Below are 27164 nucleotides of genomic sequence, written 5' to 3' on the forward strand. Positions count from 1 at the left end.
TTGGAAGCTCCAGACAATTCCCATGGTGATTGTGCTGGATGATGCAAACACTTGATACTGGTTTTATGCCTGGCAGATGGAAGACAGTGCACCTAAACTCTACATGGTAGCAATTGAATCTGTTGAACGCAATGGTGAGTGTGCTGTGGCTGCAAACAACATACTCAGAACTGCACCCATGAGCAGTGAAAGCAAAAAATAGCTTGAGAATTCCAAAAGATAATTAGAAAAAAAGTGTTAATATTTAAATCAGCACCAGGGTAAAATAATTCTTTACACCGTTTATCATGTTCACTCCTTGCAGTTTATTTGGACTTACAATGATGGTGGTGTCCTTGAATGAGATCCCTCTTCAATTAATTGACTATATATTAACAATTCTGGGAGGAAAATGCCAGTAAAATATCTTTGGTTAACAGTGGAATTCAGAAAACTTATTGGCTTTGATTTAAATCTAATGCTACTGCTGTCTTTCTACTCGTGACCCAGAAAACTGGCTGTTCTTCAAGTTCACCTCCCGCGGGAGGTGGTGAAAATGAAAACGGTAACAGAATTCAAGCACGCGTGGGATAAACATAAAGGAATCCTGTTCAGAAGGAATAGATCCTAAGGAACTTAGCCGAGATTAGGTGGCACAGCTGGTGGCGGGAGGTGGGGATAGTGCTGGGCAGACTTATACGGTCAGTGCCAGAGCCGGTGGTGGGAGGCGGGGCTGGTGGTTGGGAGGCGGGGATAGTGCTGGGCAGACTTACACGGTCTGTGCCCTGAAAAGGACAGGTACAAATCAAGGTAAGGTATACACAAAAAGTAGCACATATGAGTTTATCTTGTTGGGCAGACTGGATGGACCATGCAGGTCTTTTTCTGCCGTCATCTACTATGTTACTATGTTAAGCTTGTCAGCCTTAGTGAAGAATACGGAAGAGGAAAGGTTCCTTGATATCAGAAGTATATATACTGATGATCATTCTTTCCAAGTGAACAGGTGCTTGGAATGACCACTCTTACTGCACAAATCAAATCTAATATAGCAAGAGGACCTTTAAATCTCTTGTGAAAATTTGGCTCTTCCATCTCTTCTTCTATCACTCTATCAATGAATTGGGTGAATTCCCCTTTGCTTATTTCTGTCTCTTTTGTTTTCCATTTGTATGGGATCCAGATTCCATTGCCATACAAGGTTAATTATTGCTGTGATACTCGCTCTCCTCCCCTTATGTTCATTCCAAGCAAAAGAATATAGTTGTTTTAGCTTTGTGCTTTCTGTACAGTTTCTCAGGTTTCCCGGTTCTCTAAACTGCTATAATGGCATTCCATTGTGTGAAAGGCAGTATATCAAATGCTTCTAAATAAATAACCGTCATTCCTCAAATCATAAATCAAATACATACAGATCTTGCATTAAAGCAACATTCTAGTAATGGTTCCCTCCATCTTTCTTAACCTCTGACTTGGAATTTGTAACATGTCTACAAACACGTGATATGGTTTCCTAACTTTAACCGCTCTATTCTTTCCCTTTTCATAATTACCCCTAACAGACAACCTCTATTATTATGGGGTCCTTTTAATAAAGGTGCAGTAGGTTCTATGCGCATGCAGTATGTGCCAAAACGAGACTGCTACCAGGCTAGCGCACACCCCTGGTGGTAATTTTGGATTTGGCGCACACCCATAACGCTGGGACAAATTATTATTTTATTTTCTACCGCACACGGCACTTCCAACATTAATTGGCAGTTGGCGCATGCTGACTGGTCACTGTGCAAGTAGCGCATGAGCCCTTACTGCTAGATCAATAGGTAACATTAAGGGCTCAGGCCTTAAATAGACGCGCTGGTTTCAGTTTTACTGCAGACTCTTTTCCCGGCCCATTGGAAAAAAAGCCCTTTTTTCCAGATGGTTAACAACTGGCCTGGCATGTGCCAAAAGCACGTGCCCACATTACCACAGGCCACTTTTTGTCACACCTTAGTAAAAGGACCCCTATATGTCTAATTTCAGGAACCAGTGACACTAGATAATATCTTCTAGCTTTTGCTCATTGAAGCATCTCTTCTCCCAATTTCTTCTCCTCCAAACTACTGGGATAAGATTTTCCATCCAGTCATTTTTTTTCACTTTCTTTCAAATATGTTAACTATACCACCCTCTTCCACCCTTACACATGCTTCTGTTTCCCTGAAGATAAAATGTCAACAGTATCCATAATGATATGATTAACAATCATCTAAGTCAGGGTTCTTCACTGCAAGGCCTAAGAGCCAACAGTGGCTCTCACTAACCCTATGTGTGGCTGCCTAATTCTCTTCTTGTAATAATACAAACTACACTTCCCCCACCTTCTCCAGAAGCTTTCTGCTGGCCCAATCTCCAGAACAACTGCTCTGTTTTATTCAGGACTATATGGCTCTCAGTCAGTTTGAGTTATACAGAGTACAAACTTCCACAGTATTCTTGTGAGACTGTGCAAACAGTAAAGAAGTTTGGACACCTCATGGATCAAGCATACTGAGAGCCACATGATGCTGGAAGAAAACAGTTGTCTCAGAGATAGTGCCTGCATTATCAAACCAGAGGTAGAGGTAGACATGGCTTGGATGGACTGGGGAGAGGTTGATAGTGGCTGACTGGGAGAAGAGGCTGATTATTATTATTTGTTGCATTTGTATCCCACATTTTCCCACCTCTTTGCAGGCTCAATGTGGCTTACAATACATCATTTGTTTTGTTACATTTGTACCCTGCACTTTCCCACTCATGGCAGGCTCAATACAGCTTACATATTGTATACAGGTACTTATTTGTACCTGGGGCAATGGAGGGTTAAATGACTTGCCCAGAGTCACAAGGAGCTGCCTGTGCCTGAAGTGGGAATTGAACTCAGTTCCTCAGGACCAAGGTCCACCACCCTAACCACTAGGCCACTCCTTCCACTCATGGATAGTGGAAATAGGAAGATAATAGTCATTTGGTATTACGGAAGGATTTTGGGTTACATAGTAATGGAATACATGATAGTAATATAGCAGAAGGCATTGTTAAACATTTCTGGATATATGTGGGGAGTTTCTCATGTGTTGATCTTTGTGGTATATCTTAAGTACATAAGTACATAAGTACATAAGTAGTGCCATACTGGGAAAGACCAAAGGTCCATCTAGCCCAGCATCCTGTCACCGACAGTGGCCAATCCAGGTCAAGGGCACCTGGCACGCTCCCCAAACGTAAAAACATTCCAGACAAGTTATACCTAAAAATGCGGAATTTTTCCAAGTCCATTTAATAGCGGTCTATGGACTTGTCCTTTAGGAATCTATCTAACCCCTTTTTAAACTCTGTCAAGCTAACCGCCCGTACCACGTTCTCCGGCAACGAATTCCAGAGTCTAATTACACGTTGGGTGAAGAAAAATTTCTCCGATTCGTTTTAAATTTACCACACTGTAGCTTCAACTCATGCCCTCTAGTCCTAGTATTTTTGGATAGCGTGAACAGTCGCTTCACATCCACCCGATCCATTCCACTCATTATTTTATACACTTCTATCATATCTCCCCTCAGCCGTCTCTTCTCCAAGCTGAAAAGCCCTAGCCTTCTCAGCCTCTCTTCATAGGAAAGTCGTCCCATCCCCACTATCATTTTCGTCGCCCTTCGCTGTACCTTTTCCAATTCTACTATATCTTTTTTGAGATACGGAGACCAGTACTGAACACAATACTCCAGGTGTGGTCGCACCATGGAGCGATACAACGGCATTATAACATCCGCACACCTGGACTCCATACCCTTCCTAATAACACCCAACATTCTATTCGCTTTCCTAGCCGCAGCAGCACACTGAGCAGAAGGTTTCAGCGTATCATCGACGACGACACCCAGATCCCTTTCTTGATCCGTAACTCCTAACGCGGAACCTTGCAAGACGTAGCTATAATTCGGGTTCCTCTTACCCACATGCATCACTTTGCACTTGTCAACATTGAACTTCATCTGCCACTTGCACGCCCATTCTCCCAGTCTCGCAAGGTCCTCCTGTAATCGTTCACATTCCTCCTGCGACTTGACGACCCTGAATAATTTTGTGTCATCGGCGAATTTAATTACCTCACTAGTTATTCCCATCTCTAGGTCATTTATAAATACATCTTGTCAAAGAGATGGGTCTTCAGTTGTTTTCGGAAGTTGGGATAGGGTTGAAATATAATAATAGAACTAACATGAAATAGTATAAAAAATATACACATTTAATAGCACTGCATAATGACCATTTAACAGAAATATGATAAATGTCAGTATAATACAAACAATGCCATAATAGACAGCACGAAAGAATATTCAATAACGTAGATATAATATAATGTCAGCACACTACCAATGAAACATCTAATAAATATGCTAACGCTTTTCTACAACACATACTTACCCCTGTAAGTTTTGAACTACCAACATGCGGGATTTATGCAGGATGCAAAGAACAGACCTTAAAGAAGCTTTAGACTGCTCAGAACACGGCAGCTAGGCTTATCTTTGGAAAAAACCCGATTTGAAAGTGCAAAACCCCTTCGTGAAAAACTACACTGATTCCCAAAGAACGCATTGCTTTCAAAATCTGCACTCTGGTTCATAAAATTATCTATGGTGAAGCTCCGGGATACATGACAGACTTGATCGACCTACTAACTAGAAACACATCCGAATCAACACGAACGTACCTAAATCTGCACTACCCAAGCTGCAAAGGACTCAAATACAAATCAACTTACGTGTCGTTTTTCCTACATAAGCACACAACTGTGGAACGCAGTACCAAAAGCCTTGAAAACTACAAACGACCACCTAAACTTCCGTAAAACAATAAAAACTAACCTGTTTAAAAAGGCATACCCTATCGATCCAACATAAATGCCTGATCTCTGCAACACAACAAAACTAAAGAACATAATGGACATAACACAACTCTTCCGTTGTACGATTCCCTAGTATGGCTGTGCCACATGAACTTTATCTTACCACAACATCACAACATCACTTTGTATTTGTTTACACCAGAGTCTGTAACGCCTCTCCGGTACTATGTAAGCCACATTGAGCCTAAAATAGGTGGGAAAATGTGGGATATAAATGTAACAAATAAATACATTTGCACAGCGTTCTCCACAGTACTTAGGATGCACTCATAAAGACAATCACTCTACTTGGATTACTGCTCAGTTTTACATTTTATGAATGTTTAAACAGCTGTGTATGTAAATACGTTCCCACAACTCAATTCACGTGAATCTGTACACCCTGCGTCTGCTGTAGTTTGAAACTATTACAATTAGGAAAGGTCTAATATTTCCTTTTGGCTCAGATTCCAGAATTCCCTCAGGGAGGTCTTGGGCTGCTGTCTAAACATGCTTCGGGCAAGGACAAAATAAAGAATCTACCAGTACACAACAACCTTTCAGGCTGAAAGTTCAAGCTCTGATCTGTGTATTATTCAAACCTTTACTTGAATTGCTTTACTGGCATGCTGTGCTTAAATTTCTTAATTTGTCATTATACAATCTGTGATAAAAAGAAACAATAATTACTCGTGTGAGCCATAACTACTCTTGGAAGGTTTTATTTTCAGTAATATTTTACTATGTTTACATAGTAGGAGACTGGTAGAAAGGATTCACATAAAAATCTGCCCACATGGTGTCTGCTGACTGCAACTCTATTCTGCTGCCATGCTCCCATAAATAGTTAATGTCCTACAGCAACTAGGGGAAGAGAAGCGCTATTTCTGGATAGTTGCTTTTCTTGGTATAATGCTGTGCTTACACTGCCAAATCTCAGCTAGCAAAATAAAGCAAGACATATGCTTATACCCCAGGACAGAGCAAACTGGAAGATTTAAGCTTCTATATATGTGGGTTGATAGGACCATCAGCACAATTTTATGGATAAGTGACTCATAGGAATGGTGGATAAGGAAGAGAATGGCTTCATCAGTAATATTCCTTTGAATGAGGCTATATGTATAATTTATAGCCCTCTAGAAAAAACAGTACAACCAAAGATGACAAGTTACTGGTTGAAATTATCTGGGGCACGTGAGCACAATTCTGGCATTCACTTAAATTTAATAAAAATTAAGGAAGATGAAATACACTGTGTTCATTTTATTACATTCTGTTGTCTAAACATTTAGAATCTCTTTAGATACAATGCTACAAGTTCCATGGCCAGCCAGCTTCCCCTTATTTCAGGGGTTCTCAACTCAGTCCTTGGGACACAGCTTGCCAGTCAGGTTTTCAGGATCTATATCAGATAATCACTAGAACAAAATGCAGTGTTATTAGAGCAAAACATGTAAACTAACACCAGACAAAATAGCTCCAACGTAAAATCGTTTGTGTTGAATTGGTATAACAGAGAAAAGCCCTCAGAAACCGCTGGTGAAATACCAACGGTTTTGTGCATGGTTATATGTTGCTCAAATTATAACTCACGCAGCGTTTCTATCACTGGGCGAAAAACTCTGTAAACTTCGGGCTGAATTTTTTTAAAGCCTCAAACAAGAAAATATATTCACTGGCAGCAATAGATTTAGATGACAGGCTCAACTTATGGCCTGGATCAATTCAGCACGAAAAAAGAAAAAAGCAAAAAGCACTTAGCTTAAATTGAGTTCAAGCACTCTTCATTGTCCATTCTACGGAGATCACCGTTTCACCGAGATTCTCGGCGGCCATTTTGAATCTCGCCGAGACCGTCAGGAAGCAGTGAGGAGCACGGAGAGCAGCGCGATGGGCAGGAAAGAGGGGGCTCTTTCCTGCCCCGACGTCACTAGACCACCATGGAACATGGCATCGCGTAAGTAAGGGACGGCGATCCAAAACTCGGACAAGACGCACCAGAGCACCTAGGTTTTAGAGGAGGGGAAAAGGAAAATTTTTTTTTTCCTATTTCCCTCCTCTAAAACCTAGGTGCGTCTTATGGTCCGGTGTGTCTTATAGTCCGAAAAATACGGTACATACATGCTAGAGCGACAGCAGCTAGACCAGATGCGGCAAGAAGAACAGGACCGGGAAGAGCGTGAGCAACAATGGCAGGAGCAGCGGGAGTTCCAGCCGCAGAAATTAAAGGGAAAGAGAAATGGGACTTGATATACTGCCTTTCTGAGGTTTTTGCAACTACATTCAAAGTGGTTTACATATATTCAGGTACTTATTTTGTACCAGGGGCAATGGAAGGTTAAGTAACTTGCCCAGAGTCACAAGGAGTTGCAGTGGGAATTGAACTGAGCTCCCCAGGATCAAAGTTCACTGCACTAACCACTAGGCTACTCCTCCTCTGATGGAAATGGCTCACATCCAAAGCTCCAGCCCAACCCCTGCACCAAGGCCTGAGGCAGGATCCACAGCCCGGATAGGGCCCAACCTGTTTCGCACTTTGATGATACCAGAGGTGACATAGATGGATATCTAACTACCTTTGAAAAACTTTGCCGCCTTGAAATTCCTCAGAAAGACTGAGTGCATTATCTGGGAGGAAAGCTCACTGGTAGAGCACTTGAGGCATTCCAAGGACTGTCCATGGAGACATGCTCCCAGTTTGAGGAGGTGTGCAAAGCTTTGTTAAACTGTTATGCTATTACCCCCAAGACCTACAGACTAAAGTTCCGCACTTTGCAAAAGGGGGTGGCTGATACAGCAAGCTTGTGATTTAGCTAAGATACCAGCATCAGTGATGGTTCAGTGAAGCTGAAGATAAAACCCTGAAGGACTGCCAAAACCTGATGGTCCTGGAGCATTTTCTTCAGTGTTGTCATCCAAAGGTGAGGGAACATGTTCAAGATCACCAGCTCCATACTCCAGAGAAGGCAGCTGGGTTGGCTGACATCTTTATGACTAACCATCCCTGGTTGGCAAAGAGAAGCCATCCTAATCCGCAGCAACCGGGATCTAAGGGCAGCCAGGGTCCTAAGCCAAATATTCCTGTAACCTCAGAGACTGACCGCAAACCATCCAGTGTTTCCCCAAAACCTAAAACATTTAGGCATGAGCACTCTTGTTACTACTGTGGGCACACAGGACATTTCAAAGCAGATTGCCCAGATAATCCCAAGCCTGCACTAAAGAGTATTCCAGTTCCTGCACCAAGGCTGGCGGCTTTCATGGGTATCTCCAGTCCCACGAAGAAATTCCACAGTTGCCGCAGCACAAAAAGTTACTGTTCATTCATCACGCAAGGAAGCAGATGGATTTCCACAACACTACAGCATTACAGTAACTTTGAACCAGACCCAGGTGGCTGGGCTTGTGGACACTGGCTCTAGCATGACTTTGTTATAACCAGAGCTAGTGCCAGAAGATGCTATGGATACAGAGAAGTAGGCATAATGAAAAACATGCCGGTACCAATGCTGTGTGGGACAGACATGGATCCAATGAACATTACCCTTGATAGCAGAGTAGTAGTAGTAGTAGTAGAGTCAGCATTTCTGCTATGGTGACCCATAGTCAGGCCAGGGTGGCCCAAGCAGAAGCAGCAGAGATCACTTCTTCAATTCCAGATCCTGAGCCAGTCCAGGTGGAACCAGCTGACCAAGTGATAGGAGGAGGCACTCCAATGCTTTCAGCAGCACCAGTTCCACAGGTGACCAGAGCCATGAGCATGGAACTGCCTGACTTAACTAACACACCTATTGATCAAGCTGATGACCCTGATTTGTCAGTCACCAGCAGAGACCCTTCCAGATATTGATACTGATACAAGCCAGAGACATGCTTTTCAGGAAGCACAGAGCTCTGACCCTGACCTGGAAGTCCTGAAGCAGAGGGCTGGTCAGTCAACCAATGAGATTGGTAAAGATCGTATCCTATGGAAAGGGGGCTTGTTGTACAAAGAGACTGATCCTGCTGATCCTAATAGGCCCTGGACAGCAGGCAAGCAGCTTATAGTGCCCAGGTTGTACAGGGAACAACTTCTACAGATTGCACATGATATTCCACATGCAGGACATCAGAGGGTGACATGCACATGCACTAGATTGACCCAGAACTTCTACTGGCTGGGAGTATCTCAAGCCGTAGCTATTGTTGAACCTGTGATGCATGCAAAAGAGTGGGTAAGACCCAAGATCAACCCCAAGCCCCCCTGAAACCTTTACCCATTATCAGTGAGCCCCTGGCGATTTGACTTACCATTTTACATGATTACTGATACAAACATCCAGAGTTTGCATTTTGGAGATTTTGACGGCAACATAGGCAGAGAATGACTTCTAAATCGGTAAGGACTGAGACAAGCTGTATCTGGCTGATACCAAGATGACGGATGCACACTCCCCTACCAGCCCTATCATCAGTTCTGCATGGACCACAGAGATTACCACAAAAGTAACTGCAGCAGTAGAAGTTGCATTAGATAAAATTTTACAAGTCCTATATGATCGAGTGGAACAGGCACATGAACAATTGGATAGTCTGGGTCTCGAGTTAGATGCCCATGCCCACCACACCAGCACACTGGAGGAGCAGGCCCAAGTATGTACTCAGATTCGAGATCAGGTACTAAATACATCTTTAAGAACACCATCTCCCAGAACCTCTTTTAACTCTTTCAATATCCTGGGATAGATCTCATCTAGACTCATGGCTTTCTCCACTTTCAGTTTTTCAAGTTGTTCATAAACACTTTTGTGAAGGGTGTGGTATTTACTCCATTCCCATATATACTTCTGTCAGCCAACCAAGGTCCATCTCCAGAATTTTCTTCCATGAACACTGAAGTATTTGTCCACTTTTTCCTCATCACTCTTCATATAGTGATTCACAGCATCTTTTAGTCTTACAATCCCAGTTCTAGCCTTCCTCCTTTCCCCAACACACCTGAAAAAAAGTTCTCTTTACATTTCTAGCCATTTTTACTTCTGACAGTACTTGAATGATGCTTCTTTTGCCTTTATTTTTTAGCACTTGCTTGGAGAACCATATTGGTTTCCTTTTCCTCTTGCTTATATTTACCTTCCTCACATATAGATCTGTTGCCATTTTATAACTCCTTTCAGCGTGTACCACTGCCTTTCTACTTCTCCTCCCATTCCACCAGCTCTTTCTTCAAATACTTCTCCATTTTACTAAAGTCAGCATGTTTGAAATCCAGAACTTTATGTTTTGTGTCTGCGTTCCACTTTAGATCTTCTATCAAACCAGGAGCGTAGCTGCTATGGGGGCCTGGGCCCCCGTAAATTTGGCCCTGGCCCCCCTGCCGACGCCCCTCACAACCCCCCCCCCCCCCGCCAACACCGTCTGTACCTTTGCTGGCGGGGGACCCCAACCCCCGCCAGCCGAAGTCTTCTTCCTGCGTTTGGTTTCTTCTTAGTCTGACGTCCTGTACGTTGTACAACGTACAGGACGTCAGACTAAGAAGAAACCAAACGCAGGAAGAAGACTTCGGCTGGCGGGGGTTGGGTCCCCCGCCAGCAAAGGTACAGATGGCGATAGATGGCGGCGGGTCGAGGGTGGGGTCAAACTTGTTGGAGGTGGTGCTGGCAGCAGGGGGGGGTGGCAGCGATGGAGACGGGGGGGGTCGACGGCACCGGGGGGGAGGAGCTAAAATTGCCCCCTCACCTCGGCTGTGGCCCCCCCCCCTACCGCTGAACTCCAGATACGCTCCTGTATCAAACCATACCACATGATGATCACTATTGCAGGTGGGCACCCACCCAGACATTAGACACACTTTCCCCATTTGTGAATAGTAGATTCAGTGTCACTGTTTAGTCTGAAAGGCATCCACAATCTCTCCAGTTCTGCAGGTGGGGCATTCCAATCCACATCTGACAAGTTGAAATCTCCCAGCAACAGCACCTCCCCTTTCATTCCCAACTTTTGGATATCTACAACAGATCTTTGTGGATAAGAGGTTCTATCTTCTCTTTCCAAGACGGTCCACACTGCTTCCTCCTTTCCCAAGGCCTTCTGCCTTTCAGCCACTTTAATATTTTTCACATTCAGCACTACTCCTTCCTTTCTTTTGCCATTCCTACCATTCTTATAAAGATTACAGCTCGGTATAGTTCTCTCACTCATGGTAATAACTGAATCATGTTTCTGTGACAGCAACAATATCAAAGTCTGCCTCTTACATCAGGGCTTGCAGATCCTGAACTTTGTTACTTAGTACTACAAGTATGTGTGCTTATTGCTTTTCAGCTGTATTTTATTGACACTCATCTTCTATATATCTTTTTGCTTATTCTCCCTTTCTTTGTTGATAAGCAAGAATCTAAGAGGTTTGTTTTATTTTCCCCTATCACTGTCATGCTTTTTATTTGAACTTCCCTGCTTCTATCTGCCACCCTATTGTCTAGTTTAAATGTTTACAAATATATTGTCTGAATTTTGCACTATGGATCCTCTTTCCCGACACAGAAAGATAAAGCCCATCATTACATTAAGCAGTGAAAAATCAACACTTGCTCATAAATGGCATTGAACGATGCCACTCTTTTTACATGTAGTTTGATACATTGGTTGCTCCCACTGCATATTTAGGGAAAATATATATGTACTGTGGCTCTATATGTATTTTACAAATGGCTAAACCTTTGAAATGTTGCTGTGCTTATTTGGACTACTGATCTGCTGTGGTATTTATTCTGTTAGAACTTTTTAATGCATGAAAATCATTCTATGCAGGATAACTTGTAGGTTAATGTACATTACATTGATTTTGCACATATTGACATTTTTAAAGAGTGCTAATGAACCAGTTTATTTTAGAAATGCTTTTCCAATTATGGATGTGCAGAAGCTGGTATTTAGATGTGTATAATGCATCCATGCTTAAATCCTGATTGTAGAAAGCTGAGATATATGCATCCGAAATTCAAATATGCAGAGTTGGTCAAAGTACTTAAGTAAAAATAAATGTGTATTTTAATACTTAAGTAAAAGTAAAAATATAGTGAAAAACAGATTTAAAAAATGTACTTAAAAGTTATTGCCTAATATAATACTGCTGTCCAATTACATAGGATGCTTTCACAAAGTTTGAATCTTCTATGGGATGACCAGCAGTCTGTTGTGATAGACACATCTGTCTGTTCACCAAGAATTGCAACCAGCTTCCCGCTTCAAAGTTACCTAACGCATGACTGTTCTGTATGGATGGTGACCAGTAACCACTTCAAAAAACACAGGCAACTCCACTGCCCTCAGCAAAATTTAAGATGAGATGTCTACTGTTTGTGTGACAAGGTTAGTATAATCCTGTTCCCAGTTTTGCTGTTTCATTTGGTTTACTGAGGAATTGTCATTTACAACTCCCCTCCGTGTTTACTTTTTACTTTTAACTGCAAGCATCATTCCACTCTAGAAATGCTATTTATTACAATCCAACCAGAGACTGCAGATCTAACATGCCAATCAGGGGAGAGGTGGGGGAACTAATTAGACACACTGGGACCCAGGACAAACTCTAAGCATTGCAACTTAACCGCTGTCAGGCACCCCAAATCTCTGCCTTGGTCACATCATTCAGCTTTCCTATACCCTGCTTGCACCCCCACTCATAACCCCAAACCAGCTTGCATTAGCAGCAGCTCAATAATACATTAAAGGCCTCTTTTACAAAGCCACGCTGCCAGTTCTCAGTGCAGCAAATGAAAGGAAACCCATTCAATTCCTATGGGCTTCCTCTCATTTGCCACATGGCTTTGTAAAAGAAGTCCTAAATGTCATGCTGTACATCCTTGGGTGCTGCAATCTGGTTTTTATGTTTAAAAATGAAGACCATTAAAATGTCAGTCTGGCATTTCCTGTTGTGAGCTCCTTTTCTAATTTTTTTTTTTTTTTTAGTTGATGTTTTGCACAATCCAGCTAGAATCTGCTAATTTAAGAATACAGTATTACTAAAGAGCTGCCCATCTACTGATTCCCAAGAGCCTTCTAATCATCAAGAATGCAAGTTCAAGAAAATATCGGTACATCATTTTGGAAGAATCCCAGCAATAAAAAAAAAAAAAACATGTCAATTATAAATTGTATTTATATTAAAATTTCAGTTCCTTAAATTTCTTCAGCTGAGCTGGTATCAGAGCTATGGCATACCCATCTAAGACAAAAAAAAGAAAAAGAAAATAGAATATAAAGGCAAATAAAAACAGCCTGAGTAGACTAGATAGGCCCTATTTTCTATTCTATGTCCTGGACCCTTAGTTGAACTCAGATTTTCCTCACATTGGCTACTAAACAAGTGTCAGAATCAGTGGAATTTGAGTAAGTACTCCTGGGGTGTACTCCTGGGATTTCCAGAGGAGTCACTGAGCTCTTTGGAAACTGTGGAAGCAGACTAAGGGCCCTGTTTCCTAAGCCAGGTTAGCGGTTTTAATGCACCTATTAGCGCGCGCCAACCATGTAGGCACCTATAGGGATATTGTAGACACATACACTGTTAATGTGTGTTGACAACGTTAACGCGCCTATAATGTGACTTAGTAAACAGGGCCCTAAGAACCTTATTGTCAAGAAACGATTTGCCATCCCCAGGAGAGCTTCGTTAATCAGCAAAAGCACCACTCTTGATTGAATAAGGATTTAAATATGATGATTTCCCTGGTTTCTAGCTAGCAAAAAATGTTTTCCCACTTGGATTTTCCCTTTCTCGTTTCCCATCATGACCTTCAGTCTGGGCCCTTCAAGACTCTAGACTGAATCTTGCCCACCAACCAGCCTTGTTGCCTGGTGTCCACCAACATCAACGTGTCCACACTTTCTTGCTCTCACCTGCTCCTCTTGCACCTGACAATTCTTGAACTACCTTGTCATGCATTATTAAACCTGACTGATAACAATACATCTGTATCATGAATGGCTTTCACTCTATTTTATCTCCTCTCCACTTATACAGACGTTTTTACACTAACACAGTTTGCAAATAGGTTACTGCAGGCTCTCAGCCTCCTCTGAGCATTGAATTCTTCCCATACAGTGAACAAGTTATTACACAGGAAAGCTTAATAAAAGCAAAGTTTAATAAATATTCAATTCATGTCTGTTTAAATTTGTTTTATTACTGTTTTAACTGAAATGTTTACAGTACATAAGGGCAAAAGGTGCATTTAATCTCCAAACATTCTGTAACTGTCAAATGTCGAAGCTTGCCACAATGTAAGCTGTTGATTTTATAGGTCTTCTGTAATATTTTATGGCAACATGGTAACAAGAATAAACACATTCAATTTGAGAGAGAGAGAGAAAAAAACATCTCTGCCCATACTGTAATATGTACTCATGTGTGTAAAGAAAATATTTGCATTTTATTCTCTTGGTTTTCCTGCCTGTTTTTTTTTTTTTTTTTACTTAATATAAACAGTCAAAGGAAGATCTTGAGAAGAGTTCCAGCAGCCAAGCCAACATCTCACCATCATCTTCAAAAGTAAAAATCAAGAAGATTTTATCTGTCTCCCTAGTCACCATTTTTCAGGTTTCACAACTCAAATTTAGTGCAAGGCTCAAATGGGGCATGGTAAAAAAAAAAAAAAAAAATTATATATTCAAATTAGTCATCCCAATTCCTTCACATTCAATAATATAGTTTTCTGTGTTGGAATCTTGATCTTCAGCTTTTTGTACTGTAAATTTGGCCTGAAAAGAAGAAAAGAAATGTCAGGAAGAGCAACACAAACTAACATGTAAAGTTTTGGTGCATTCTACAGAGAGATATGGATTTAGATTTTACTACCTTTCCTAATTCAAGCTCAAAATGAGTTACAGATTTAAATACAATTTCTAGGTTCCTGATCTAGAACAATTAAAATGTAAGGTGAAGTGACATGTCCATGGTTATAAAGGAGTGCCAGGGAAATAAGTGAGATTCAAACCCTGGTTCTAACCACCTTCTCTCATCTACATCTCAGTTAGTTTACAAATTTATTTTCGAGATCAAAATACATTTTCTTTGTGTCTAAAGATTTTTTTTTTTAATTTTAGGATTTAGTTCATCAAGATATTTTTCCCATCGACACAAAGGAGCTTAAACCACTGTAGCTGTTATAGTGGAAGTTAGTGCATGCTAATTTCTGTATTGACCGCCTAACATGAAGAAAGCATGGAATGGGTGACAAACATGTCCTCCAACGTACATGGAGGTATTTATCATGCATTAACGTAAGATGGCAGATAACACAGTGCAGTTAAAACCACTTCAATAGGTGTAGCTGACTGCATCATATTCTCTCAATGCAATTGTAACAGGCTTGACATTTTCACTGCATTAACTAAGTGGCAAACTGCTGAAAAAAACACAGCTATGGAACGCACTACTGCGCAACCTAAAAACGATTTACAAACTTACTAACTTCCGTAAACTACTGAAGACCTATCTCTTTAATAAGGCTTACCAAAAAGATCAACAAACGTAAATACACACAACTCCTTCACATACATTCAGAATTGTCTTATAATATCTGCTTGTTATATAACTATCATGTTTTATCACTATAATGCTACCAAGATCCTTCTGTAACACTAAATGACTATTTTCTAATCTATTCCACTATTCATGATATATTGAAAGCCACATTGAGCCTGCAAAGAGGTGGGAAAATGTGGGATACAAATGCAATAAATAAATAAAATCTACTATAATAAAACTCACCCTCAACGTTCTGAAGACACTGACGTCACTGCAGCCACTCAGGCACCGGTTCGTAAGTTCATGGTAGTGAAGCCACAACACTTACCATGTCTCCATGCCCTGCCCTCGCGTCAGACGTGATGACGTTGAGGGCGGAACAATTACAAAACAACAAAAATGAACGAACGGGGAGTTTCCCTACTCCTCCCCTTCCAACGAATCGCTGAGACTGCCTAACAAACAAAAGCGGCCGAGGACGTGCCCAACCGAAGCCATCTCTCTCTGCCCATGTCTCCTAGCCCCGCCCTCACGTCAAACGTTATGACGTCGAGGGCGGAGACATGGCCAGAGATAGATGGCTTCAACCAACGAACCCCACAGTGACCACCAACTAAAAACGTGCCAGCTACCCTCCAACCACCCCTCCACAAATGGCCCTGCCACAATCGCGGTCGTCGTTCGACAAAGTGGTGAGTTACAGGGGAGTGGGAGAGGAGAGGGAGGACGGCCTCAAACTCGGAGGGGACGAAAGGAGGGCGTGGGACTCGGAGGACAGAGAGGGAGACAGCAACAGAGGAAGGGGGGAACCCTTGCTAGCGCCAGTTTCATTTCAGGCAGAAACGGGCCTTTTTGACTAGTAAATAAATAAATGCAGAAGTTTTATGATTACTGCATGTAAAGTTTGGCACAGTCCCCAGAATGATGAAGTCTTACAGAATCAAGCCCTTTGTATGTTTTCTTTTCTGCTCAGTTCTGTCAAGACCTTGGTCTACAATGCTCCTTTCTTTATTCTTTACCCATTGTTAATACCCTTCATCAATTTCACAATAGCTGAAGATCATGTTCTTTGCAAATATTAGTAGAATAGGAAAACAGGTCTGTTGAAATCTGGGATACTATACGTCCATGACAATTAGGACTTCTTGCCCAATGGCTTGCCTTAGCTGGTACGAAGTAGCTCCCAAAACACAATACTGTCTTGGAAGTGGTAAGGGTGGAAAAGACAGCATAAGAAGCTAGGAGGAATGGGGGATGTTGAGAGAAATAGAGGAACAAGTGTCAAGAGGTGAAAACAATATATAAAGAATGACGGGGAGAATCAAATAAGGAAAAATGTAGACATGAGAAATGAAACCAGTACAAAGGACATGGCCTCAGTTCTAGCCCCATGCATTGCTGATGGGAAAGCTGAAGTCTACTTCCTCTCTCCAATTCACTTGACTTTGAAAGGCCCAATGTATCTCTACTCAAAGTTTGGTTTAGCTCAGTCTGATTAAAAAGTTACTGGAGGGAGTAAAGGGGCAACACAGGGAAGCACATAAACCTGATCAGAAAGACATTTAGTACCATTCCATAAGCTTCTGTTCATAAGTACATAAGTACATAAGTAGTGCCATACTGGGAAAGACCAAAGGTCCATCTAGCCCAGCATCCTGTCACCGACAGTGGCCAATCCAGGTCAAGGACACCTGGCACGCTCCCCAAACGTAAAAACATTCCAGACAAGTTATACCTAAAAATGCGGAATTTTTCCAAGTCCATTTAATAGCGGTCTATGGACTTGTCCTTTAGGAATCTATCTAACCCCTTTTTAAACTCCGTCAAGCTAACCGCCCGTACCACGTTCTCCGGCAACGAATTCCAGAGTCTAATTACACGTTGGGTGAAGAAAAATTTTCTCCGATTTGTTTTAAATTTACCACACTGTAGCTTCAACTCATGCCCTCTAGTCCTAGTATTTTTGGATAGCGTGAACAGTCGCTTCACATCCACCCGATCCATTCCACTCATTATTTTATACACTTCTATCATATCTCCCCTCAGCCGTCTCTTCTCCAAGCTGAAAAGCCCTAGCCTTCTCAGCCTCTCTTCATAGGAAAGTCGTCCCATCCCCACTATCATTTTCGTCGCCCTTCGCTGTACCTTTTCCAATTCTACTATATCTTTTTTGAGATACGGAGACCAGTACTGAACACAATACTCCAGGTGCGGTCGCACCATGGAGCGATACAACGGCATTATAACATCCGCACACCTGGACTCCATACCCTTCCTAATAACACCCAACATTCTATTCGCTTTCCTAGCCGCAGGAGCACACTGAGCAGAAGGTTTCAGCGTTTCATCGACGACGACACCCAGATCCCTTTCTTGATCCGTAACTCCTAACGCGGAACCTTGCAAGACGTAGCTATAATTCGGGTTCCTCTTACCCACATGCATCACTTTGCACTTGTCAACATTGAACTTCATCTGCCACTTGCACGCCCATTCTCCCAGTCTCGCAAGGTCCTCCTGTAATCGTTCACATTCCTCCTGCGACTTGACGACCCTGAATAATTTTGTGTCATCGGCGAATTTAATTACCTCACTAGTTATTCCCATCTCTAGGTCATTTATAAATACATTAAAAAGCAACGGACCCAGCACAGACCCCTGCGGGACCCCACTAACTACCCTCCTCCACTGAGAATACTGGCCACGCAATCCTACTCTCAGAACCAACGCTAACATGAGGAGAGGAAAAGGAGTTAGAAGAGAAAAAAAAAAAAAAGAAGTGGAACAGCTTCTTGTAGCTCTTCTACTTCTTCCCCACAGTGAAACACATTTTTCAAGTATTCTCACCTTTGTTAGCTGTTCTGCGAAGTGTATAGCAGTCTGAGTGTGAAGCGTAATTCCTCCTGTTCTCACTCTAGAGACACCGTTGGCTAACGCCATAAAAATTATTAACTAGGGAGGGGGAAGACAGAGATGTAACTTTAATTTCCAACTATTCCAACAATCTATCCAAATTACAGATATAAACTCTAGAAACCTCCCAAAATAAAAAAGCACCATCAAACAAAGAGAGAACTAGTCCTGGACACAATTGGCTTTACCTGGTCCTGTAGATACTCATCCACACAGCCACCATGCCGAAGGTTTCTCAACAGCATTTCAGCAGCTTCAATTCCTACTTTATCCGATGAAACACCTATTGGGATTAAAAAAAAAAAAAAAGGAAGTAACCAGAAAGTGATTAACTGTGGAATTTCAAGAACAGTTACAGAATCCTGCTGAATCAGCTTTCATAAGAGGGGGAAACTTAACCACAGGTGGTATAAGCAAAGGAACAAAATGAACTGAAAATTAATTGCAGTGATGAAAGCTAAGACGGTCCAGGGCTGTCTCTAATATTTTGCTGCACATTTCCCAGGTGAGCCATCAGAGCAGATAAAGCAATATGAATGTTTCCCACACTATATAAGCCTTTTCCATTTGACTGGCTTGAACTCCAAGGCCTCATTTAAAATGTTAGATTCTACTAGGGCAACCCACACACAAAGAGAAAAGATGTTAGAAACTGTGGTAGCACTTAATAACAGAAAGCTAGAGTTAAAAATATGTAGTGAAATATTGGCACTATTGATGCTTGCATTGTAAACATATGGTCACAGACAGCGTTCTAGATTTAGAGCACTCTGTTTCCCTGGAACAGCATGCTGCACTGACACAAAGAATAGAAAAAAAGCAATCATCTATAAGAAGTTACCAATCAAAACCATATTGAAGTGTTCCAAAACATCATGTTACAAAAGGAGGAATTACGTCTTACCTGATAATTGTCTTTCCGTTAGACCTTACCACTATTCCAGAACCTGTGGGATTGTGCACATCAACCAGCAGGTGGAGACAGAGAACTGAAAACTAAGATGAGACATATCTCTTGGCATCCAGTTCTGCTCCTGAGTATTTACGTAGACAAGCACCCGAGTATTTAAGTAGACAAGCAGTAAGAAGCTCAGAATAAACACAACCTTAAATATTTTGCTAACCTAACACTAACCAGACGAGCAAACATGTGGACCTCTCTCATCTCTAGACAATTTGTAAGGAACAAAAGATATGCGGGAAGCACCAGGTGAGGTTTTTTTTTTTTTACAGTGGAGATAGTGTTCAACTTCTAAGATGAAACTAACAAAGGAAAAGTATACTGGTGACAAGTATGTCACCTTTTCTAATAAGAACTACATACATTGTTACCACCTCCCCCACCTGTCTTACTTGCTTTTACCCGCATATAAGCTGGTCAATTTTCAGACAATGTAACAAGAAGGCCATAAAAATAACGCAAAACCTAACTATCTTCCGAAGGCTACTGAAAAAAAAATCTGTTCAAGAAGGCATACCATAAACACCCATCTTAAACACCAAAAAATAAGACTTTACACGTACACGACATAGACATAATTGAAATCTTATCACTTGACTGATCAACCTCCTTACCACTAATGAATAAGCATAACCACTTCAATCTCTATGTCGAATATGCTCTCTCCATAGTCGATGACCTAAAGAATGATACAACCCAATTTCGTACTCAGGAACGTTCATGTATTACCATAATGTATTCTTCCTTAACATATATATGCCCATGATATATATCTATACCATGATCTGTTCACGTATGTTATGTTACATGTATGTTACCATGTATGTATGCAACTTAACATATTACCATTTGTAATTCTGTTACCCGGAAATGGCAACTGCCATTACGGCAAATGTAAGCCACATTGAGCCTGCAAATTGTTGGGAAAATGTGGGATACAAATGCTACAAATAAATAAATAAACATGAGAGATATAATAATATTTTAAAGCAACATATATTTGTCTTATATTAAGGAAAAATAATAGCACCGAAAACAGATGTAACTGTCTATTTATGCCAATGGTGTTTAATGTTCTTCTACCAACATCACTGTGGTATCCCCAATTTCACTGTCACTATCTGACAGGTCCAGACTAAGGCAAATGAACTACTTCAATCACATTCTGGCTACACACTTTTCTTTTTTTTTTTTAACAGCAAACATATGGGCAAAGGCAGCTCATCATGCATCACCTACAATAATTGTGTTTACGACAGCTTCCCCACAAGCAAAAAATACCTGTCTTTCTATTTATCTGCATCAAGAGTTCCCCCTCCAGGCAGTCTTCAATTTTCTCCCAATCTCCCCTCTAACCTCCTTCCTCTCCTCTCCCCCCTACCACCATCTCTTCCCTGGGGGTAGTTTCTTCCAGTGAAGCAAAGCAAAGAGGTTCTTGAGGGCTTTCCCAAGGCCCTATGAACTCTATTCAGTAGTATTGCCTTCCAGATCTCTCCTCTCTTCACAAAATCTTCTTACATATCTCTTGCACTATATCCTTCAACTTTTCCACTGCTCCTCCATCTGGGATCCCCTAGATTCTCAGGTTCTTCCTGCAGCTTCGGTTCTCTAGATCTTACTAGTTAGTTGCTCATTTTCCTTCTCCAGCTTGTCCATCTTGAATTTATACTGACAATTGCTTCCTCATGCTCTTCCAGGCTCACATCCAACTCTCTAATTTCTCCTCTATTTTGATTATGATGTCCTTGGTCCATAAAGGGCAGATGATCGAAAGCCCCGCACTGTCCCAAACAACGCTCTAAAAATAGCGATGGATTGCAGGGCTTTACCGCCCCTATGATCAGAGATAATAGCATGCAAATAGCATGAAAATGTTGGCGCCCAACCCTGCCCAGTTCCTTATCTGGTGTGAAGCCCCTCGCAGTGCATCCCAGGTGAAGAAGTGTTTTATGGAGTTCTGGTAAAATTTAGAACCACCAGATTCTAAATTTTACCAGAGCTCCATTAAAGCACTCCCTCAACTCATTTGCAGCTGCTCTGTTTTCTGGACTTGTCCCTCCAAGTTCGCTGATGCAATGCTCTCAGACGATACTGATGGGCCAATGATCAGAAGCAAACGCAGGTGCTAGAAGCTGTTAGTGCTATAGTAGTGCCTGTGTTTGCTACCACCCTATGATCAGAGCCCCTGAGCATGTGAAACAACGCACTTGCAGGCTCTGAATGCAACTAGCAGCAAATGCATGCAAAACAGGGCTCTTAGCGCAAGTTACATGCAAATGCATGCTAAATGTATTCCTCCCCAATGATCAGCGAGCAGTGTGCCAAACATTGTCACGCTGTCTGCAGCAAACCCTACGCCAGCTGGCATTAGGGTTTGCAGACCACTGGGGAGGAATGGTGAGTCCTCTCCAGCATGCATTTGAATGCATGCAGGCCTCCCAATTCCCCCAATGCAACAGCCCCCACTCCGCAGGAACAGGAACTCTGACCTGATTTCCCCCCCCTTCCTCCCCAGCGACATGGGGGCTGGAGGTTCACAAGTTTTGTTTTTTTTTTGGGGGGGGGGGGGGGGGGGCTGGAGATCCGGTGGGTCTCCAGCCCCCCTAGCATCCCAGTGGGCCGTGAGGCAACCCCCCCCCCCCCCCGACCTGGTGGTCTAGCGGCCCTCTTCCCCACCCCCCTACCTTCATTGGAGGAGGGAGGTGGCCTCCCTTCTTTTTCCATCGGCGCCATCTCGAAAATGTTGGCACCCAGCCTTGCTCAGTGCATTCTGGGATGCATTGGGCAGGGCTTCACACCACATAAGGAACTGGCCAGGGCTGGGCACTATTTTCATGCTATTATCTCTGATCATAGGGGTGGTAAAGCCCTACGTTGTTCCAGAGCTATTTTTATAGCACTGTTTGGAACAGCGCGGGGCTTTCAATCATCTGCCCATAAGTGGGCTGTGGTTCTCACATTACCACGTTGCTGTGCTTAAGTCATACTGCCTTTCTTTATTGGGTTTGCTACTCAACTTCATAGGGCCCTATATCTTTAATTAAATAAAACTAGCATGAAGAAAGCATTCCCTGTCAACTTAATTCAGTCCAACCTTTATAGTTCTAGGTCTCAGCTGAGGGTCATAACACCAAGGCTTATTCCTGAAACCTCAGATCACGAGCCCTAAATCTAGCACTGGGTGCTGTCATAGCATGATAATTGACTCCCTCCCTCAGGGGCAGTAAATACTATCTCTGCATTGCTCTCCTGAAGAGCAAAACCCAAGCTGAAGATCAACAGTAAAATGAGGATTCTTCCCTAAAACACTGAGGATCTACTTCATTAAGACTTTTCTTCAACTGTGTCTCAATAAGGAAGAGATCTGACAATGAACCACTAGGCCAGCCTCCTGCACAGTTTTTAATTGTGGGTAACTAAAAGTGCCCTGGTTTACAAAAACATTTTTATACCCTGTTTTAGGTGGAAATTTGAAAATCTTGCAGGCTGTCAAATTTTTAGAACTTCTGGAGACCCATCAACAGTTAACAAAAATTCTGTCTCTTTCAGTAACCATACACTATAGAGAATTGCTAAAACAAAGAAGTCAAAAAGCTCACAAGCATTCTGCACAGAATTCAAAAAATCATGTATACTTCCCTCAAGCATAAAAGATTATTTTCAACATGAGTAAATCCCAAGAGATAAGAGAAGTAAGGCAGAGCTATTCATGTAAGACAACTTACCAGGCTGCTGGTCCTTTCATTTGTAAACCAGCATGAATAATAGTAAGCCATTAATATGCACAACGTAAAAACTTAGGGAAATAAAAACCTAGGAAAAATAAATCAATTGAATTGTATTGTCAAAGGAATTAGCATTGTGGCTTCTCATTCTCCTGCAAGATAAAGGATTCCCTTTACCTCCCTATATAGAAAAAGCACAATCCTTTGCTACATTCATTACTATTGTTTTAAGTTCCTCTCAGCAAAATCAACACTGTGAACAGATCAGCAGTATGCTATGAATTGAAGACTTTTCGATGGTGAAACTCCTTAGGCTTCATTCAGCAAGGGTTTCCCCTCCACACACACAATAGGAGAAGAGCCTTAGTCAATTAGAACCTTAATGTTTCTGCCAAGAATCCTCATAATTCAAAAGAAGTTCACTATTTAAGAATATTCAAATGGGACCTCTTCCAAACCTCAGCTGCAGCTCAAAGCTATTCTCTACAAGTGATTTAATAGATTCCATAGCTTCTATGTTAACACAAGGTATGTGGGCTGGCATCCTTCTCATTTACTTCTGAAGGAGTGCTTTAAACTCATGTCATACATCTGAACTTTGGAATACTTGAGTGGGTCAATTAACTGGCTGGGAACCAAGCAACCTAGGTTCAAATTATCTCTGCCACAGATGCATTCTGTAATCTTGGGCCCACTACTTTAAGCTCTTTCAGATGCCATAGACTGTCAGGGATTCACCATACAGAAACATAAAGTTACTCACCTGTAGTAGGTGTTCTCTGAAAACAGCAGGCCAAGTATTCTCACATCTGGGTGACATCATCCGGTGCAGATGCAGACTAGTGAGATAATTGTAGAAATTTCTGGCAATGTCCAACCACGCATGCACTGGTGCCTTCCTGCCTGACGCGCAAGCTTGGGTTCCTCAGTCATGTAAAATAGCTAAAAAATACAACTCCAAGGGGAGGTGGGAGGGTATGTGAGAATACTTGGCCTGCTGTTCTCCTCGAACACTTGCTACAGGAGAGTAACTTCGCTTTCTCCGAGGACAAGAAGGCCACTGTATTCTCACAGATGGGAATCATCGAAAATAACAATACTAGGACAATAGGAACTCGAAACCTCAAGGCCTGAAAGTCAATTAACCTGAAACTATTTACATACTAGTTGTGAAGGTGCAGCCTGAAACTAAAGAAAACTGGACCTAGGGGAGTGGTGGTGTATTCTAGACTCCGAACAAATTCTTCAGGACTGCCTGACCGAACCGACTCATGTTGGATATCCTGCTCAAGGCAGTAATGATATGTGAATGTGTGGAGTTTGCGAATCTCTTCTATAGAGGCTGCGAATCTCTTCTATGGAGGCTGACCTCAAGTAGGCATTGATGTTGCCATGGCTCGGACATTATGAGCCTTGACATGACCCTCTAGAGTCAACCCAGCCTGGGCATAAATGAAGGAAATGCAATCTGCTAGCCAATTAAAATGTGTGCATTTGCCAATGGCTACCCCTATCCTGTCTGGATCAAAAGAAACAAAAAAGTTGGATGTACTGTCTATGGGCTTTATTCCATTCCAGACAGAAGGCTAAGGCTAGCTTGCAATCTAAGATATGCAGTAAGCTTTCGCCTGCATGGGCATGTAGTTTGGGGAAAAATGTTGGCAGAATGACTGACTGATTAAGATGGAAATCCAACACTACTGTAGGAAGGAACTTTGGGTATGTGCGGAGAACTACTCTATTATAGTGAAACGTAGCGGTAAGGTTGATCAGCTACTAGGGCCTGAAGCTCACCAACTCTGCAAGCTGAAGTGACTGCCACCAGAAACAACTTTCCAGGTCAAATACTTCAGGCGACAGGAATCAGCTGGGCGAGGACAACATTGAGATCCAATGAGAGGACGCTTTGTAAATATCAGATCCCTCATGAAGCGAACAGCTAAAGGCTGTACAGAGATGGGCTTATCTCCTACATGGAGTTAAGCACTATTTGCACTGAGATGAACCTCTACAGAGTTGGTTTTTAAACCAAACTCAGAGAAGTGTAGGAAGTATTCAAGCAGTTTTTGTGAAGGACAGGTGAGGGGATCTAAGGCCTTGCCCTCACACCAGATAGCAAACCTTCTCCACTTAAATGAGCAACACTTCTTAGCGGAGTCTTTCCTGCAAGCCAGCAAGATGCGAGAGACATCCTCTGGAAAATCATTCAAATTCTACGCTCTCAACATCCAAGCCGCAAGGGCCAGGGATTGGAAATTGGAATGCAGAAGGGATCCCTCATTCTGTGTGATGAGGGTGGCAAAATATTCCAATCTCCACGGATTTTCGGAGGACAACATCAAAAGAAGAGGAAACCAGATCTGCCTCGGCCAATTAGGGACAATTAAGATAATTTAAAATCTGCACTCTGTTTCATAAAATCATTTACGGAGAGGACCCGGTCTACATGTCAGACCTTATAGACTTACCACCCAGAAACACTAAAAGATCAGCACGCACATTCCTGAACCTCCACTACCCCAGCTGCAAAGGACTAAAATAAATCTAACATATGCATCCAGCTTCTCATACATAAGCATGCAGCTATGGAATGCATTACCACTCACCGTGAAAAAAATGCACGACCTAACTTTCGGAGATCACTGAAAACCAGCCTGTTCAACAAGGCATACCACAACGACCCATCCTAATGACCAGACAACGAAACTCAAGCCTGAACTGGATAAAACCTAACTCTCTATACGCGACTACCAAGGTCTACTCTACCACGAATGAACTTTAACCCAAAACCACTTTATATCTTATACCAACTATGAACTCCTTATACTTGACTGCTTAACCCACAATGTTAATCATGATCTTTAAATGTAATACCACCTGTATCTCTCACTCCGGAAATGGTAATCGCCAAGATGGAACAATGTAAGCCACATTAAGCCTGCAAATAAGTGGGAAAATGTGGGATACAAATGCAACAAATAAATAAATAATTGTTCCCTGGTCTTGCCAGAGTTTCAGCAAAGTCTACTCTATGAGAGGTATTGGAGGATACGCATACAAAAGACCTTTCCTTAAATGCTAGACTGCCTTGTGATCTGAGCCTGAACAGACCTGGTGGACCTTGTTGTTCAAATGAGCGGAAAGAAGATCCACTGAGGGGATGCCCCATTCTAGGAAGATCTTGTAGGTTACGCCCATGTTGAGAGACCACTTGTGAGGTTGCAAAATTCTGCTCAGTCTGCCAGGCAGTTAGTTGCCCTTTCCTGCTAGGTACTTGGCTTCATTCTGTGAAGAAGGGCCAACTGCCTCCTGACACAAGGGGTAGGATCCCATACCCTCCCACTTGTTCGCAAAGAACACTGCAACCTGGTTGTCAATTTGAATGAGAATAATGTTGTTCTGCAGCTGATCTCTGAAAGCCTTTAGAGTGTTCCAAATGGCCTTGAGCCTGAGGAAGTTGATATGGTAAGCTGTTTCCTGAGCAGACCAAGTACTCTGGGTATGAAGCCCAGGCACATGAATTCCCACCTCAAGTTGGATGCATCTGCTAACACCACATGAGGAGGTGAAATTTAGAATGGTAGCTACACAGTCAAATTTGGCCAAACTGTCCACCAAAGAAGGGCATGAATCAACTCTGGAGCGACATGCACTGTTGAGGCCATGTGACCCGTAAGTGCATAAGTACATAAGCACCGCCATACTGGGAAAAGACCAAGGGTCCATCAAGCCCAGCATCCTGTCTCCGACATCAGCCAATCAGGCTTCAAGAACCCGGCAAACCCCCCCCCCCCCCAAAAAAAAAAAAAAAAAAAAAAAAAATTAATAATGTTCAATGGACTTTTCCCTCAGGAATCTGTCCAAACCCCCTTTAAATTCCGTAAGGCCAACTGCTGTCACTACATTCTCCAGCAACGAGTTCCAGAGTCTAACTACACGCTGAGTAAAGAAAAATGTTCTCCTATTTGTTTTAAATCTACCATATTCTAGCTTCATCTTGTGTCCCCTGGTTTTGTTGTTGTTTGAAAGTGTAAACAAACGCTTCACATCTGTCCGCTCTACTCTGCTCATTATCTTGTAGACTTCTATCATATCACCCCTCAGCCGCCTTTTCTCCAAGCTGAAGAGCCCTAACCTTCTCCCTTTCCTCACAGGGAAGTCATTCCA

The 27164-nt window shown here is 42.3% G+C and overlaps 1 protein-coding gene and 1 long non-coding RNA gene across 2 annotated transcripts in view; one reads left to right on the forward strand and one right to left on the reverse strand.

The window, feature by feature from the left end:
* Positions 1–12023: 12023 nt before the first annotated feature.
* Positions 12024–14232, forward strand: LOC115472283. Its single transcript, XR_003942495.1, has 2 exons — positions 12024–12241; positions 12842–14232. It is a non-coding gene; the product is annotated as an uncharacterized LOC115472283 (long non-coding RNA).
* Positions 14233–14313: 81 nt separating this feature from the next.
* The window catches only part of RTCA (RNA 3'-terminal phosphate cyclase), a 51261-nt gene continuing 38410 nt past the window's right edge, over positions 14314–27164 (reverse strand). Inside the window, exons 9-11 of the mRNA XM_030206502.1 lie at positions 18500–18594; positions 18246–18350; positions 14314–14629 (exon numbers count right to left, since the gene is read on the reverse strand). Of these exons, the coding sequence (XP_030062362.1) occupies positions 14531–14629; positions 18246–18350; positions 18500–18594 (299 nt within the window). The 3' untranslated portion in view covers positions 14314–14530. The remainder of the gene's footprint in view (positions 14630–18245; positions 18351–18499; positions 18595–27164) is intronic.

This window comes from Microcaecilia unicolor, chromosome 6, assembly GCF_901765095.1.
Source record: "Microcaecilia unicolor chromosome 6, aMicUni1.1, whole genome shotgun sequence".
NCBI lineage: Eukaryota > Metazoa > Chordata > Amphibia > Gymnophiona > Siphonopidae > Microcaecilia > Microcaecilia unicolor.